At 33.7% G+C, this 16024-nt stretch overlaps 1 protein-coding gene across 2 annotated transcripts in view; it reads right to left on the bottom strand.

Annotated features, from left to right (window-relative positions):
- LOC148309659 (uncharacterized) overlaps positions 1-16024 on the bottom strand; it is a 67726-nt gene that overhangs the window by 23406 nt on the left and 28296 nt on the right. For both annotated transcript variants that reach the window (XM_088259634.1, XM_088259633.1), the window contains 5 exons: positions 10969-11081; positions 8848-8998; positions 7447-7555; positions 5340-5613; positions 133-239 (listed from right to left, as the gene is read on the bottom strand). In XM_088259634.1, coding sequence (XP_088115760.1) covers positions 133-239; positions 5340-5613; positions 7447-7555; positions 8848-8998; positions 10969-11081 — 754 coding nt within the window. The remainder of the gene's footprint in view (positions 1-132; positions 240-5339; positions 5614-7446; positions 7556-8847; positions 8999-10968; positions 11082-16024) is intronic.

Raw genomic sequence — 16024 nt, forward strand, 5'->3', positions numbered from 1 at the left:
TATATTTATTTTACCCCCCCCTGGGAATCGAACCCAGGACCCCCAGAACGGTAGACGAGCGTGCTGTCCATTACACTACGGAGGCGGACAAAAATTTAAAATAAATAATGTAAAATATTGTCAACAGCTGACCTTGTCAAAATTGTATCGTTGAGACACGCCAGGTTCGTGTTCGTCTTCACGATGTCACTCATGTGACTGTGGCAGTATATGAGGCAGTCGTGCAGGAGAGGGTCCATCTGGAAATACGCGAGGACATAATAAAATACACGTGGAGCCGATAAAAAAAAACTGAAAAATACATCACAATGAAAAAATATAATTTTAATAATTTTATTTATTTAATATAGTTACATTTTTAATGCAATTTAATACGATATCTATACATATCGCTCACTCCTTTCAACATAGTCATATGTCAGCAAACTTAAAATAATAATAATATAAAACCCTTATCCGCACCCCATTGGTGCATAGGGCACTGTGTCTTATAAACGCAGTGTTATCTTGATCGTTTACACATGAAGGAAAGGTGATCAGCCCTCCGCTTCAGGTACCAGTCCAGGGTAATATTGAATAAATATTACAGTGAAAAAAAAAACTTTTTGATATTTATTTGACCCCCCCCTGGAAATCGAACCCGGGACCTCCAGAACGGTAGCCGAGCGTGCTGACCATTACACTACGGAGGCGGACAAAATTTATTTTTGTATGCAATTTTTATATTTTTATATGCATAAAAAACGTTTCGAGAAAGCGTTACCAATGCAGTTCGTGAAGTAGATAGATATTTTCAACATTTTGAGTGTGTCCAAATACTTGTTCACAAATCTGGATTATGTCCAATTACAGGAGTTATTTTTCATATTATTTTTTGACATCTCATCACAGATGAAGAAGAATCAAGTGTATAAATTGATCACTTAAACCAGCCTATGACGGTCGTCAGCCCCGTAAATGCCCGGAATTCCATATTCTTCTTCATCTTTGATGAGATTTAATATATCGCATATGATATAATAGGTACATCCAAAATTAAACACGGTTATTGGATTGAATTCTACTTTTATTTACATATCGCAGTCATACAGGAGAAAATGACCAAGTGCATTTTTTTACAAAAACGTTATCGTTGACTATTTGAGATCTTACAAGCTTAAAATATTTCCCTGAAAAAATCCCAAAGTATTTTAAACTTGTAAGTATAATATATTGACTTGTTAAAAACGACTAACTGCATTGATGTTTATTTTCTTGCCAAGCAAAAGTGACTTAAATGGCCCTCCTGAACACTTTACGTTTTGTTAGTTGGTCACTTTCGCCTGTACGACTACGATACATGTATATGGTAATACGTGACGCGTTTCGTCTCATTGAGACATTATCAAACGCCCCGGCCGCCCGGTGAAGGACCTCTAGGCGCCTAGAGGTCTCCAGCTATCGTTTGGATATAAAAAAGTGGCAAGTTAGAGGCGACGACGATAAATCTAGTGTGCAACAGCGTTCGGAAGAAATCAAACAAAAGTTTAAAAACCAGATGGGGCTTATTGTAGACAAACCAAAACCTGGTTATGGAAATACGAATAATGGGAACACAGCTCGCAGGTTTTTGATGAATCCGGAACTGAGTGGAGAGATCGCAGGATTGGATGTTAATTTAATTAAAAAGTTCAGTATTTTATTAAGAACGTTATCCTGCGGGTACGACATTAATTTGATCGAATTCGAAAAACTTTGTTCCGAAACCAGAACCCTTTATCTCAATCTGTATTCGTGGTACTATATGCCTGTTACTGTTCGCAAAATTCTAGTACACAGTACGGAGGTTATAAAAACATTCATTCTTCAATCAGGCAGCTCTCGGTAGAATCTCAAGAGGCCCGAAATAAAGATTGTCGTAGATTCCGCGAACACCATACTAGGAAACTGTCACGTACTTCCACGAATACAGATTTATTGAATATGCTTTTGATAACGTCCGATCCTGTAATCAACTCACTCAGAGAAGTACCTAGAAAGAGAATCGACAAATTACCGTTGGAAGTTCTGAATTTAATTGTCCCGCCTTCAATAGCAGAACATCAGGTGGCAAGTAATATTCATCCATGTAACGATAGTGATTATTTAGTATCTGATTCGTCTGATTGTGAGATTGATGATGAGTCGTGATAATTATAATTAGTCTTGTGTATTATTTATTAATGTAATTTATGTTTATTTCTGTAATTTAGATTATTTCTGTAAAGTCTTCTTCTTCTGCGTCTTAATCCTCATTTGCTGAGGGCTGTGACCCTTGCAGAAGCAATGACTCTTCTCCAGTTATCCCTTGACTGCGCTGCACGTAGCGCTCCAACCACTGAGGTGCCTGCTGCTGCCTTAATTTGATCGGTCCATCGTGTGGGGATCTTCCTCTCCCTCTTTTTCCCTCCAGGCTACCGATCACAACTAGTCGTTCCAGGAAAGTTAGTTAGTTCTCAGAAGTTAGTTCTAGTTAGAAAGTTAGTCATTAGTTCTGTAAAGTATATATATAAGGATACATACCTACATCCCCCACTACTTAATGAACAAGCTAACCTTAGGTCATCACTATTGCTAAATATATTTAAATAGACTATTACTGTACATCATCTCTCTCTATGTAAACGCTTGCATGATGCGTTATTGATAAACTAATAATTACATCTACATATAAAAATTCTTAAAAATAATATTACCAACAATTGTATTAAAATCTCTAAAATATGGCCATGTCAATAAATTCTTCCCTTCCCAGAAAACAAATATAAGGTTACATACCTACATCCCCCATGAGCGACTGTTGTCTCCCATAAATTATTGCTGCACATGTTAAAACTGTCACATAGAATTGTATAGCTACATAAGGACCGTAGTCCATTTGATCTTCACATTCGTTTGATAATGCCCTAACAAGGCGAAACAATTGTCACAATATAATTTTTTATGTATTTTTTGTTAATAAAATACAACTTAGTAGACTCAAAAAATCAGTGTTTGATTTAAAATTAATACATAAATTAAAATGGAGTTCTACAAATTAAACGCCAAGTCAATAAATAAATATATAGGTACAATAACAATAACTAAAGGCGGCTTGTGACAGCGACAGTTTAATCGCATTTTATGATAAAATTTGCTATAATTCTACAATAATATAGGGAAATAATTGTTTGCCTACCACAGGTTTAATTTTATATTAAATCATTATTTAAGAATTAACGCGATTTTGGTCATAAAATGCCATTGATGTGTGACTATCGAAGGCCATCACAAGTTGATTCTATGGTATTAAGAGTAAATTTATTTGTATAATAATACATCATTAATTTTTTCCTTTTTCATCTCTTTTTTATGTTATTTTATGTTTTTATATTTTATATTATTTTTTGACATCTCATCAAAGATGAAGAAAAATATGGAAGTCTGGGCATTTACGGGGCTGACGACCGTCATAGGCTGGTTTAAGTGATCACTTTACACACGTGTTACCATTAGAATTTGAGTAGTGTGGTTGTCAATAATGGGTAGAATTGGTGAATGTTACACGTGTGTAAAGTGATCACTTAAACCAGCCTATGACGGTCGTCAGCCCCGTAAATGCCCAGACTTCCATATTCTTCTTCATCTTTGATGAGATGTCAAAAAATAATATGAAAATAACTCCTGTAATTGGAGATAATCCAGATTTTGTGAACAAGTATTTGGACACACTCAAAATGTTGTAAATGTTTTTATATTATTAAGTTTTTAATTTTATTTAAAAAAAAACTATTTTCTGAGAGTGAAGTATTTTTTGTATTTTATATTTACACTATTATTCTAGTTCTACTTATAAAACCTATATACCCTTTACTATGACTAAATTATATTGTATACCCACACACAGGCCATGCCTTTGTGGGATCTTTTTTGTATTCATTTTCATATTTTATTAATATTTTTTTGTATTTGAATTTATGTTATGTAATGCAAAAGAATGTAAAATAAATTTTAAAAAAAGAATGCTGTGTTTAATTGCGTATATTATGTATTTTCTTGTTATAACAATACTATTTTTTTTAATACTTTTTTTTTTTATTTCATACATATTTTTTTTTTAATTAAAATATTCCCAAAGCTACAGAATTATAAAATAATGCATAATTATTCGAAAAATCAACGAAATAATATTCATCAATACCAGAACAATCAAATCGTAGAATAAAATGTTTTTGTCTACCTAGTTTGTTCTTGTTGTTGGTATCGTAATCATGTTTTTTTAAAGAGACCGGGTGATTAACCCTGCAAAAAGAACTCAACAGCCCCTCATACTGGAAGTCCTGAAGAGAAGAAGGTGGACATGGTTGGGACATGTCCTTAGAATGCCACCCGAGGGCATCAACCCCTCATGTCTCTTCTTCCAACCCCGAGGATTCCGGCGCCCCGGAAGGCCGCTGACGACCATTCACCGACTATACTCAGCGGAACTTCGAGACGCCGGACTGACCTGGGAGGAAGCCAAAGAGATGGCGCGTGACAGAGTGACTTGGAGACGACTCGTGTTGGCCATATGCTCCACCTAGGGAGCGAACATGGAAAGAAGAAGAAGAAGCTTGTTCTGGGTGGATCACTGTGGGTCGGTTACACCTTGTATCTATGTTATGACATTTATGTGTGCTTATTTTACGCTAGTGTTTAGTATAGGATCTGCTAATGTAACTAGTAAAGTAAGAAAAATATATAAGTAGGAAATAGTGATAGCGTGCCGACCGACGAGCGAGTGTTTTTGCGTAGAATTTTCACTCATGAATTACATGAAATTATAGTAACTTTAAACATAAAGAATAAATCCACTCACAAGTAGGCATAGGCTATGAATCTTTTAAAGTTGAAGTCTGAGTAGGGACATGATAAACGGTGTTGCATAAGCCGTAGGTAGATTTCAGAGTCACTTGGACGTTAGGTAATTTAAAAAAACACAATGTTGCCATTACACTGGGCGCGGCGACTGCCAATATTTCAACAAAATTTCGAAAACATTGAAATTGAATTGAAAAATATAGTTCATATTATTTCATAACATCGAATCAAAGATGAAACAAAGAATATGGAAGAATGGGCATTTACGGGGTTTTAGACTGTCATAGGCTGGTTTACGTGATCACTTTACACGACATTCACCAATTCTACCCATGATTGACAACCACACTATTCAAGTTCTATATATACATATGATCCAATTTCGTAACAATGTTCTTGAATCACTAGAATTTCACTAGCGACGTCTATTGAGACGAAAGAAGCTTTTTATAGAGCAGAAACTCTTAGGGTGGAAAGGGTACCTGAAGGAAGGAGGCCGAGACGAGGATGGGCACCACGCTGGCGGGGTCCAGCAGCGGCCAGTCGGCCACGAGGATGGTGTCCTTCTTCACCCAGCGCATCAGCCAGTCGAATATCTGGATGTCGCAGTGCACCGAGATGTCCATGTCCTCCAGCTTCTGGCCGGAGGTCACGTCCGCGAAGTAGCCCATCTTGGAGACCAGCAGCCTCTGCGGGCAGCGGAAGTCCCTCTTGGCGCCCTTCACCTCGTCGCACACGTGGATCTCCACCTCGCCGCTGCAATCGCGGAGACAACTTGTCAACCATGGACGATCGCCTAATCGCGCAAACGGATCATTCTCGCGATGTGCTATTAAAAGAGAGTGTGTCCAAATTCTTCTTCTCCGTCTTATTCCTCATTGCTGAGTGTTGTGACCCTTGCACAAGCAATGACTCTTCTCCAGTTATCCCTTGCGCTGCACGTAGCGCTCCAACCACCGAGGTGCCTGCTGCTGCCTTAATTTGATCGGTCCATCGTGTGGGGATCTTCCTCTCCCTCTCTTTCCCTCCAGGCTACCGATCACAACTAGTCGTTCCAGACTATCCTCGTTGCCACGCGCAACGTGTCCAAAGAACTGGAGAATCCGACGGGTACAGATATTGGCCAGAGTAAAGCGAGTGTGTCCAAATACTTGTTCACAAATCTGGATTACCTCCAATTATATTATTTTTGACATCTCATCAAAGATGAAGAAGAATATGGAAGTCTGGGCATTTACGATCTGTTGCACAGCAAAAAGTTCAATAAGTGGCTTGATATTTTTTTTTTAAGTAGTATTATATTTATAAACTTTGAAAATGTTCTCCTGAAAAATCCAGTTTTTTTATTCATGAAGTTCTTGAAAGTAGTGAGCGATATGCATAAATATATCGTAGTCATACGGGAGAAAGTGACCAAGCGCATTTACCCAAGCTTCTTTTCATCTCACCAATGATCACTTAAAGTGTGTAAAGTGATCACTTAAACCAGCCTATCACGGTCGTCATCCCCGTAAATACCCAGACTTCCATATTCTTCTTAATCATTGATGAGATATCGCTCACTCCTTTCAAGAACGTCATAAATCAAAAATCGTCAATTTTCAGTTGTGAATGTTTTCGGAATGCCCAGAAAATGTACTATATCCCAGCAAAAGCGGCACATTTTTAACTTAATATTTACCCGCTACAGGGCAGAAAGTGTTGTTTTTACATTTTGAAGAAAAGGTATTGTTTAATTATTTTTTTAAATATACTTAATATTTTTCAAATGGAGAGAAAACCTTCAGGTTTTACCTAAAAAGATCTGTTGCTCAGTAAAAAGTTCAATAAGTGGCTTGATATTTATTTTTAATGCATTGTATTATATTTTTAAACTTTAAAAACATTCTCCTGAAAAATCTAGTTTTTTGATTTATGACGTTCTTGAAAGGAGTGGGCGATATGTCAAAAAATAATATGAAAAATAACTCCTAATAATTGGAGATACTCCAGATTCGTGAACAAGTATTTGGACACACTCAAAATATTGTTATTCAATAAGAATTAACATACACATTACAAGCTAAAATGTAAAGCGTACACATTACCGTAGAAAGGGGCTACTTTGATGTGTTACTTGAGCCCAGTATAAAAAAATATTTACATCTGTATTTGGTCTACAATTATGAATTGGTGAATGTAACACGTGAGTAAAGTGATCACTTATAATACACAAATATAAGTGATTTTTTTTCACTGTACTATTTATTCGATATTACCCTGGACTGGTACCTGAAGCGGAGGGCTGATCACCTTTCCTTCATGGTTAACGATCAAGATAACACTGCGTTTGTATTACGCAGTGCCCTATGCACCATTGGGGTGCGGATAAGAGTTTAAAAAAAAAAAAACTTATCACTTAAACCAGCCTATGACGGTCGTCAGCCCCGCAAATGCCCAGACTTACGTATTCTTCTTCATCTTTGATGAGACGTCAAAAAATAATATGTAAAATAACTCCTAATAATTGGAGGTAATCCAGATTTGTGAACAAGTATTTGGACACATTCATTAAAAAATGTTTTAAATTCATAGATTGTTGGTACTCACTCTCCTTTGTGGACATATTTGTCGCCTCCAGTGGAAGACTTCCTCCTTCCCAACTTGTCTCGGGATGGAACGCCCATTTTGTCCGTGGAATCCCTCTCCGTCAAGAATCCTGGAAAAATACAACAAAATAATAACTAACCATCACGCCCCTTCCCGCAGAGGTAGGCAGAGAGAGACCAGAACGCCACACCTCACTGTCTTATCAATCTATGCAAGCATTCTTCGCCTCTTACACATAGATTCACATCTCCTCATACGTACCCGCCGATTGTTTCCGAAGTATTTGACATACCTCATCAAGCCAAGTCTTCTTCGGTCTTCCTCTGCTCCTTTTTCTTCTACTATACAATCGCCCCATAGATTTGTTTTGCCGTTCTTTCCTCCCCATTCGTTCCAGATGTCCAAAACTATCTTAATAACACACCTTTCTTAATATATTATATATATATATATATATATATATATATATATATATATATATATATATATATATATATATATATATATATATATATATATATATATATATATATATATATATATATATATATATATATATATATATATATATATATATATATATATATATATATATATATATATATATATATATATATATATATATATATATATATATATTTATATATATTTTGTACTGGGCTCAAGTAAATCATTAATGTTCAAGTAGCCCCGTTCTACGGCATCTTAAACAAAAATTAGAAAGTAAGTAACACTCTTGTTAAAGATGTAGAAGAATCCCGTTTCGGAATACCCCCTCAGACACATGGAATAGATCGATATCCGGCGTGACATTGTTAAAAAAAAACAGAAGGTATGAAGCATGTTAAAAAAAATACAAATGAGAAAATATAACTAATAGTAATAATAAATATAAGTAAGATAGCAAAGTTCAATCTAAAAAACTGGGCCATGGACAAGTGCCAAGAAATCTGGTCCAACAGCTCAGGGATGAAACACGCAAAGGAACTGATCACCGGGTACTCGCGGAAATTCACCACAGAAGCTCTAAAGCTTAGCAATAAACAAATAAGGATCCTAACCAGGACACTGCAGACTGAGGAAACACATGACAAAAATCTCACTTCATGACTCCCCAGTATGCAGATTTCGTATTGATGATAGCGAAACGCCAATCCACAATTGTGACGCACTCGATCACAAACGAAGTCACATCCTTGGAGGACCTCTACTGGACTCCGAGAAGGTGAAGCTCCTACCACCAAGACAGGTCGTGAGTTACATGACTCATGTAGGTCTTGGCAGTGAGCTGTAAAACACAGGGAAGTCACAATAGACCTGACATGGTCGCGGTGACATAAGGGATGCAAGATCCCTTGACCCCCAAGGAAAAAAAAAAAAGATAGCAAAGTGGTCACTTGCCGCTAAAGCTTGCGGGCTTCTTGACACCGATGTTGGAAGGGTACACGACGGCTTTCTTCATGATGGTCTGATGATGGTTCGCCTGTTTCGCTGGTTTTCCATGCCCAACCATGTAGGAGAGCACCGAATCTAAGATGCCCTCGTTCAAAACCTGCAAAATCCAATACAGAAATACTTGTACCAGCTTTACACACAACGAAGGTACTGTAGAACGGGACCTAGTTATGAGAATGCTTTGAGCCGTCTTACGCCAAACAGCCGCAAGTTGAGTTACGGCTAGTTGCCTTTACACATATATTACTCATATAAAGGAGTTTTTGAAACAAAAAAAGGTCCCGGAAAAAAAGCTCACAGCTCAAAAGCTCGTAAGCGCTAATATTGTTTCGTATAGATGATGATTGTAATTACGTAAGCGCAATTTAAAGCGTAAATTAAAAAATATATATATATCCCTGAAAAACGGTACCGGAACGCCGTTCCACCGCGTTACATGGAAAAAAAAGCCCTACTCATATGTTTATGTGTATGTGTATGTATATATATATATATATATATATATATATATATATATATATATATATATATATATATATATATATATATATATATATATATATATATATATATATATATATATATATATATATATATATATATATATAAATGCATATAATAATAATAATAATAAAACCCTTATCCGCACCCCAATGGTGCATAGGGCACTGCGTCATAAAAACGCAGTGTTATCTTGATGGTTTACACATGAAGGAAAGGTGATCAGCCCTCCGCTTCAGGTACCAGTCCAGGGTAATATTGAATAAATATGACACTGAAAAAATCACTTATATTTTATTTTACCCCCCTTGGGAATCGAACCCGGGACCTTCAGAACGGTAGCCGAGCGTGCTGACCATTACACTACGGAGGCACCATTACATTATATATATATATATATATATATATATATATATATATATATATATATATATATATATATATATATATATATATATATATATATATATATATATATATATATATATATATATATATATATATATATATATATATATATATATATATATATATATATATATATATTATATTTAGGTCATAGCAAAGGGCACTGGCGACAATACGATAGATATCATAAGAATTAAAATTAGATTAAAATTGTTAATATAAGCTACAAAAACTTGACTTTAACAGAAAACGAAAAATAAAAATATAAAAAAGGAAAAAAGATGAAAAATAAAAAGTTAGCAAACATGTACTAACTATTTTATTTATTGTTTCGGCATTAACTTTGTGGTAAGACATGTTACAATGATTAAAGAAAACACTTGTTTTTTACCACTTGAGTTTTATTATAGACTACATGTTCCAGAAGTTAAACTTCCATCATTCAGGTCTGTATAATAACTAAAATATAAAATATAAAATTGTTCTATAAATAAGAAGAGGGGAAAGTAAAGGGAAAGGGTTAGTCAAGGGGCGGAGTTTGAAAACAACGGAAAAATGGAAAGCAACGGTGAAGAATTTTGAAACAATATATTATTTAATAAATTATTATTAGAATTTAGGTTTTTTTGGATTTCTAAATTTTCAAGATAATTTTCCATTTTTCCTTTGTTTTCAAACTCCGCCCCTTGACTAACCCTTTCCCTTTACTTTCCCCTCTCCTTATTTATAGAACAATTTTATATTTTATATTTTAGTTATTATACAGACCTGAATGATGGAAGTTTAACTTCTGAAACATGTAGTCTATAATAAAACTCAAGTGGTAAAAAACGAAGTGTTTTCTTTAATCATTGAAACATGTACTACATGAGTGATGAGTCTAAAAGACCAAAAGAACTGAAATATGTTTGTTTTCAATAAATAATTTAAGCAAAATTTTAAACCGAAACAAACTAAGGTAATTAAATTAACATTTAGCATTTAATCTTTGTGGAATGAATTTAACAGTTTTGTAGGTATGAAAAATGAGTGTCTTTTCGCGAGTCGGGATTTGCAAAAAGGGATTTCTAGTAAATTATTCATTCAAAAATGTGAAAAAATATTGAAAAACATGCGCTACATGAGTGATACGTTTAAAAGATTATCTTACAAGATTACCTCTGAAAGTTTGGAAAGGAGTAAGGAGTCCATGCAGTTGTCGTCCGTGTCGCCCTTGGGCTCCTTTTTGGATTTCCTACAGAACGTGCCCAAAGAATTTCTTCTGAGCTCTCCTGTAATGCGAAATATGTAATATAATGTAACTCGACACACCCATCCAATGAGCTATTTACAAGCTATACGGTACTAGACGTACGGCAACTGTTCGTCAAGGAAGTACTGATTCACTTCTGGAATAAAATGGAAAAAGTTAGAACGCAACAAACTATTCGAACCCGGGCAGCATTAAATAAAAACTACATTGGCCCAGCCGTTAAAACAAGTTTTGCCCAAAAAAATTTTTCATTCCTCGCTCCAAAAATATTTAATTTGCTGCCCGAAACCATTAAGATTTCCAGGAGTGATCAGGTCTTTAAGAACAGTGTCCGTCGATGGTTACTTAACATTGGAAGGGACAAGGTGGAAAGTGAATTAATTAAAGTCCAGGTGTAATTATCACATTGAAAAACCTTAAAACATAAATTATTTTTGTATCTCCTGTATGTTATGTTTATAATCTAATCATTAAAAAAAATATATATATATATATATATATATATTAAAAATTAAAAAAAAAATATATATATATATATATATGTAATAAAATACCTAGGTACCTACCTATACATTTTATTAAGTACTTACAAAAAGTACCTACATAAAACAGTTCTACCACCAGATGCCGCATGCGTCGCTCAGAATAAAACAAAAGACTTCCGATAATATTATTAACTGTCAGAATCAGATAGATAGATAGATAGATAGATAGATATAAAAATTATTATAAAGATAAATTAAGAATAAACTTTAATTACAAAGCAACACATTGTTTATTTTATTATTATACACCCACTTTACATATTATTTACACTTAATTTTCAAAAAGAAAATATTACCACGTTATAAAACGACAATTTTGTTAATTGGAAATGAATTATGAAACATTAGATGTATTAAAACAATTACTACAATATGTTCGGAGTGAGAGAGAAAAATTAGAAGATGATCAAAGAAAACGATTAGAAGATAAACAAAGAAGACGTGGAAATCTAAGAACTAGTGATAAAATTAAAGATAAAAGTCCATGTAAGATTTGTGAAAATTTAAATAAGGGAACTCGATATCACTCTGAAGCAACGTGCTGGTTTAAAACAAAGGAGGATGATAAGATTAATAATAAAAATGAAGATTTACAAATTACACAGAAACAGTGCTTGAAGAATGAAAATAAAAATAATGTGGAAAAAATTTCTACAAAATATAAAATAAAATATACTCCAGAAAAGAAGAATTTCGAAGCAGATTGTATGAGCAGGAATCCAGTAATAGAATCGAAGGAAAATGCAAATGAACAATTAAAAGTTGTAAATTTGGTTAAATTAGAAGATATTTTAAAAGATCAGAATAAAAATGAAGACATACAAATAACACAGAAACAGTGCTTGAAAAATGAAAATAAAAATAAAGTAGAAAAAACTTCTACGAAAGATAAAATAAAATATACTCCAGGAAAAAAGAATTTAGAAGTAGATTGTCTAAGCAGGAATCCAGTATTAAAATCGAATGAAAATGCAGATGAACAATTAAAAGTTGTAAATTTGGTTAAATTAGAAGATATTTTAAAAGATCAGAATAAAAATGAAGACATACAAATAACACAGAAACAGTGCTTGAAAAATGAAAATAAAAATAAAGTAGAAAAAACTTATACGAAAGATGAAATAAAATATACTCCAGGAAAGAAAAATTTAGAAGTAGATTGTCTAAGCCGGAACCCAGTTTTAGAATCGAATAAAAATGCAGATGAACAATTAAAAGTTGTACATTTGGTTATATTAGAAGATACTTTAAGAGATCTGAATAAAAATGAAGGAATTCAAAAGAAAAAAAACAAATGGATTGAGAAAAACTGTGTCTACTTTAAAAGGGTCAAGAAGAAAAAAAAATACAAAAAAAAGAAAGAAAAAAAAGAACGGAAAAAAAGAAAAAAAAAGAAAAAAAGAAAAAAAAAAGAAGGAAAAAAGATAGGAGGAAAAAATAAAAATAAAAACTTTATCATATCACTAAACTTATACCAGTCCCTTCACTACAAGAAGATGATCCGGAGGACGAGTGAAAATTTTACTATGAATTTTCATCCCCAAGGGGGGAGATGTAATAAAATACCTAGGTACCTACCTATACATTTTATTAAGTACTTACAAAAAGTACCTACATAAAACAGTTCTACCACCAGATGCCGCATGCGTCGCTCAGAATAAAACAAAAGACTTCCGATAATATTATTAACTGTCAGAATCAGATAGATAGATAGATAGATAGATAGATATAAAAATTATTATAAAGATAAATTAAGAATAAACTTTAATTACAAAGCAACACATTGTTTATTTTATTATTATACACCCACTTTACATATTATTTACACTTAATTTTCAAAAAGAAAATATTACCACGTTATATATATATATATATATATAAACTTTGTATTACCATGTTAGTATTCGGCTCAACACAGGCCATGCCTAAAGAGCCGTAATACGTATAATAAATGTGTATATGAAATGAATATGTATATTGAATGTATCTATGTATTATGAAAATAAATTAATAAATAAAAAAAAAAACAAAAAAAATAAATAAATACATTGATACAGGTATCAAAATTTAATCATTTTTTTCAATGAGAAGGAGAAAGCGGAAATTGAATCGCAAACCTCACTACCCAATGTTTTGCAAGTTGTTGAACTCTAAATAAAGAGTGTTTTTTTTAGAGGTTTGGATTTAAAGCCAATTTATTTAATTATTTGTTTTTGTTGACATATTCAATTGTGGCAAAGTTGTGTTGAAAAGTCGAATGGTGCACACGCGCACACACACACATACGGCCACACCAAATTTCCCTCATAGGAATATGGCCGTTCATGTGCGGCCGATACAAAACATGATTTATGACACGATTTATATCAATACATGTTTAAAGCATGATTTACCGAAAAATTATCGAAGATTCGATAACTCATGTTTACTGGTGTAAATAAAAATAAAATATTCAAGAAAAAATGTTGCTTATCGCATCGAATATGATATATAATTATAAAAAGTAAAAAAAAATGCAAAAAAACTGACCTCCCCCCCAGATACAGTTTTGTTCGCAGAAACTTACTCCCGGTGAGGATTATGCAAAAACGAAATTATAAAATAAAATAAAATAATTATTTTCTGTCCGCCTCCGTAGTGTAATGGTCAGCACGCTCGGCCACCGTTCTGGAGGTCCCGGGTTCGATTCCCAAGGGGGGTAAAATAAATATAAGTGATTTTTTCACTGTAATATTTATTCAATATTACCCTGGACTGGTACCTGAAGCGGAGGGCTGATCACCTTTCCTTCATGTGTAAACGATCAAGATAACACTGCGTTTATATGACACAGTGCCCTATGCACCATTGGGGTGCGAATAAGGGTTTTATTATTTTATTTAATTATTTTCTTAAACAATGTTTTAAATACTAAGGAAGACAGGCCCATTTTCGCACTGGATGCAGATAGTAAGTGCGTTAACGTTGTCTTAGTCCGCCGTCCAAAAAACTACTTATCACACATCGCTCACTGCTTTCAACAACGTCATATATCAAAAGACATGATTTTCCAGGAGATCGTTTTTAAAGTTTAAGGATATAATAAAATGTAATAAAAATAAATATCAAGCCACTTACTGAACTTTTTACTGTGCAACAGCTCTTTTTAGGTAAAACCTGAAGGTTTTTTCTCCATTTGAAAAATATTTAGTACATTTAAAAAAAATATTAAACGATACCTTTTCTACAAAATGCAAAAAAAAAATTCTGCCCTGTAGCGGGTAAATATTAAGTTAAAATTATGCCGCTTTTGCTGGTATATAGTACATTTTCTGACTAAAACTAACAACATAGAAGACTCAAAAAAACTGTGTTTGATTTAAATATTAATACATAAATTAAAATGGAGTTCTACAAATTAAACGCCGAATCAATAAATAACATAATTCTCAATGATTTCCCTATTTGGAAACACGTGTGAACAGCTTTTTAGTCGTATGAAGCATATTAAATCTCAAATGATAAAAAGTATTCCTGTTGGAAAACTGTTTTCGTATAGCAACAACATCAATCGTTATCAACATGGAGGCGATTAGTCATAGGATGACAAACATAATCAGTTTACTTAATTTTATTTATTTTGTTTATAACTAATTAACTAACCATCACGCCGCTTCCCCGCAGGGGTAGGCAGAGAATAGAACGCCACACCACTCTGTCTTTGCAAACATTCCTCGCCTCTTCCACGCTCATGCATCTCCTCATACACACCCGCCGATTGTTTCTACTCCTAACCTGACCGCTTTCAAGTATTTGGCATACCTGATCGTGCCAAGTCTTCCTCTGCTCCTTTTTCCAATTACATTCGCCTCGTAAATTTGTTTTACCGTTCTTTCCTCACTCATTCGTTCTACATGTCCAAACCATCTCAACACACCTTTTTTAATTTTATCGATAATGCTCGTCACAGCTTTGCATTCCCTCCTTATTTCACTATTCGAACATCTATCATACATCGTTTTGTCGCACATTCTTCTGAGAGATCGCATTTCGACTGCATTCAGTCTACTTTCATCCTTCTTTTGCCAACTCCATGTTTCACTTCCATATATTAGGGTCGGAACCAGGACATTTTTTGGGCATTCCGAAAACAGCAACAACTGAATATTGACGATTTTTGATATATCGCTCACTCCTTTCAAGAACGTCATAAATCAAAAATTGATTAAAAGGTATTTAAAGTTTAAAAATATAATGCATTTATTATAAATAAATATCAAGCCACTTATTAAACTTTTATACTGTGTAACAGATCTTTTTAGGTAAAATCTGAAGGTTTTTTCTCCATTCGAAAAATATTTAGTAAATTAAAAAAAAAAAAAACAATACCTTTTCTTCAAAATGCAAAAACAACACTTTCTGCCCTGTAGCGGGTAAA

Source organism: Brachycentrus maculatus, unplaced genomic scaffold (assembly GCF_059751285.1).
Source record: "Brachycentrus maculatus isolate JH-2025_06_01 unplaced genomic scaffold, ASM5975128v1 h1tg000119l, whole genome shotgun sequence".
In the NCBI taxonomy this organism is placed as follows: domain Eukaryota; kingdom Metazoa; phylum Arthropoda; class Insecta; order Trichoptera; family Brachycentridae; genus Brachycentrus; species Brachycentrus maculatus.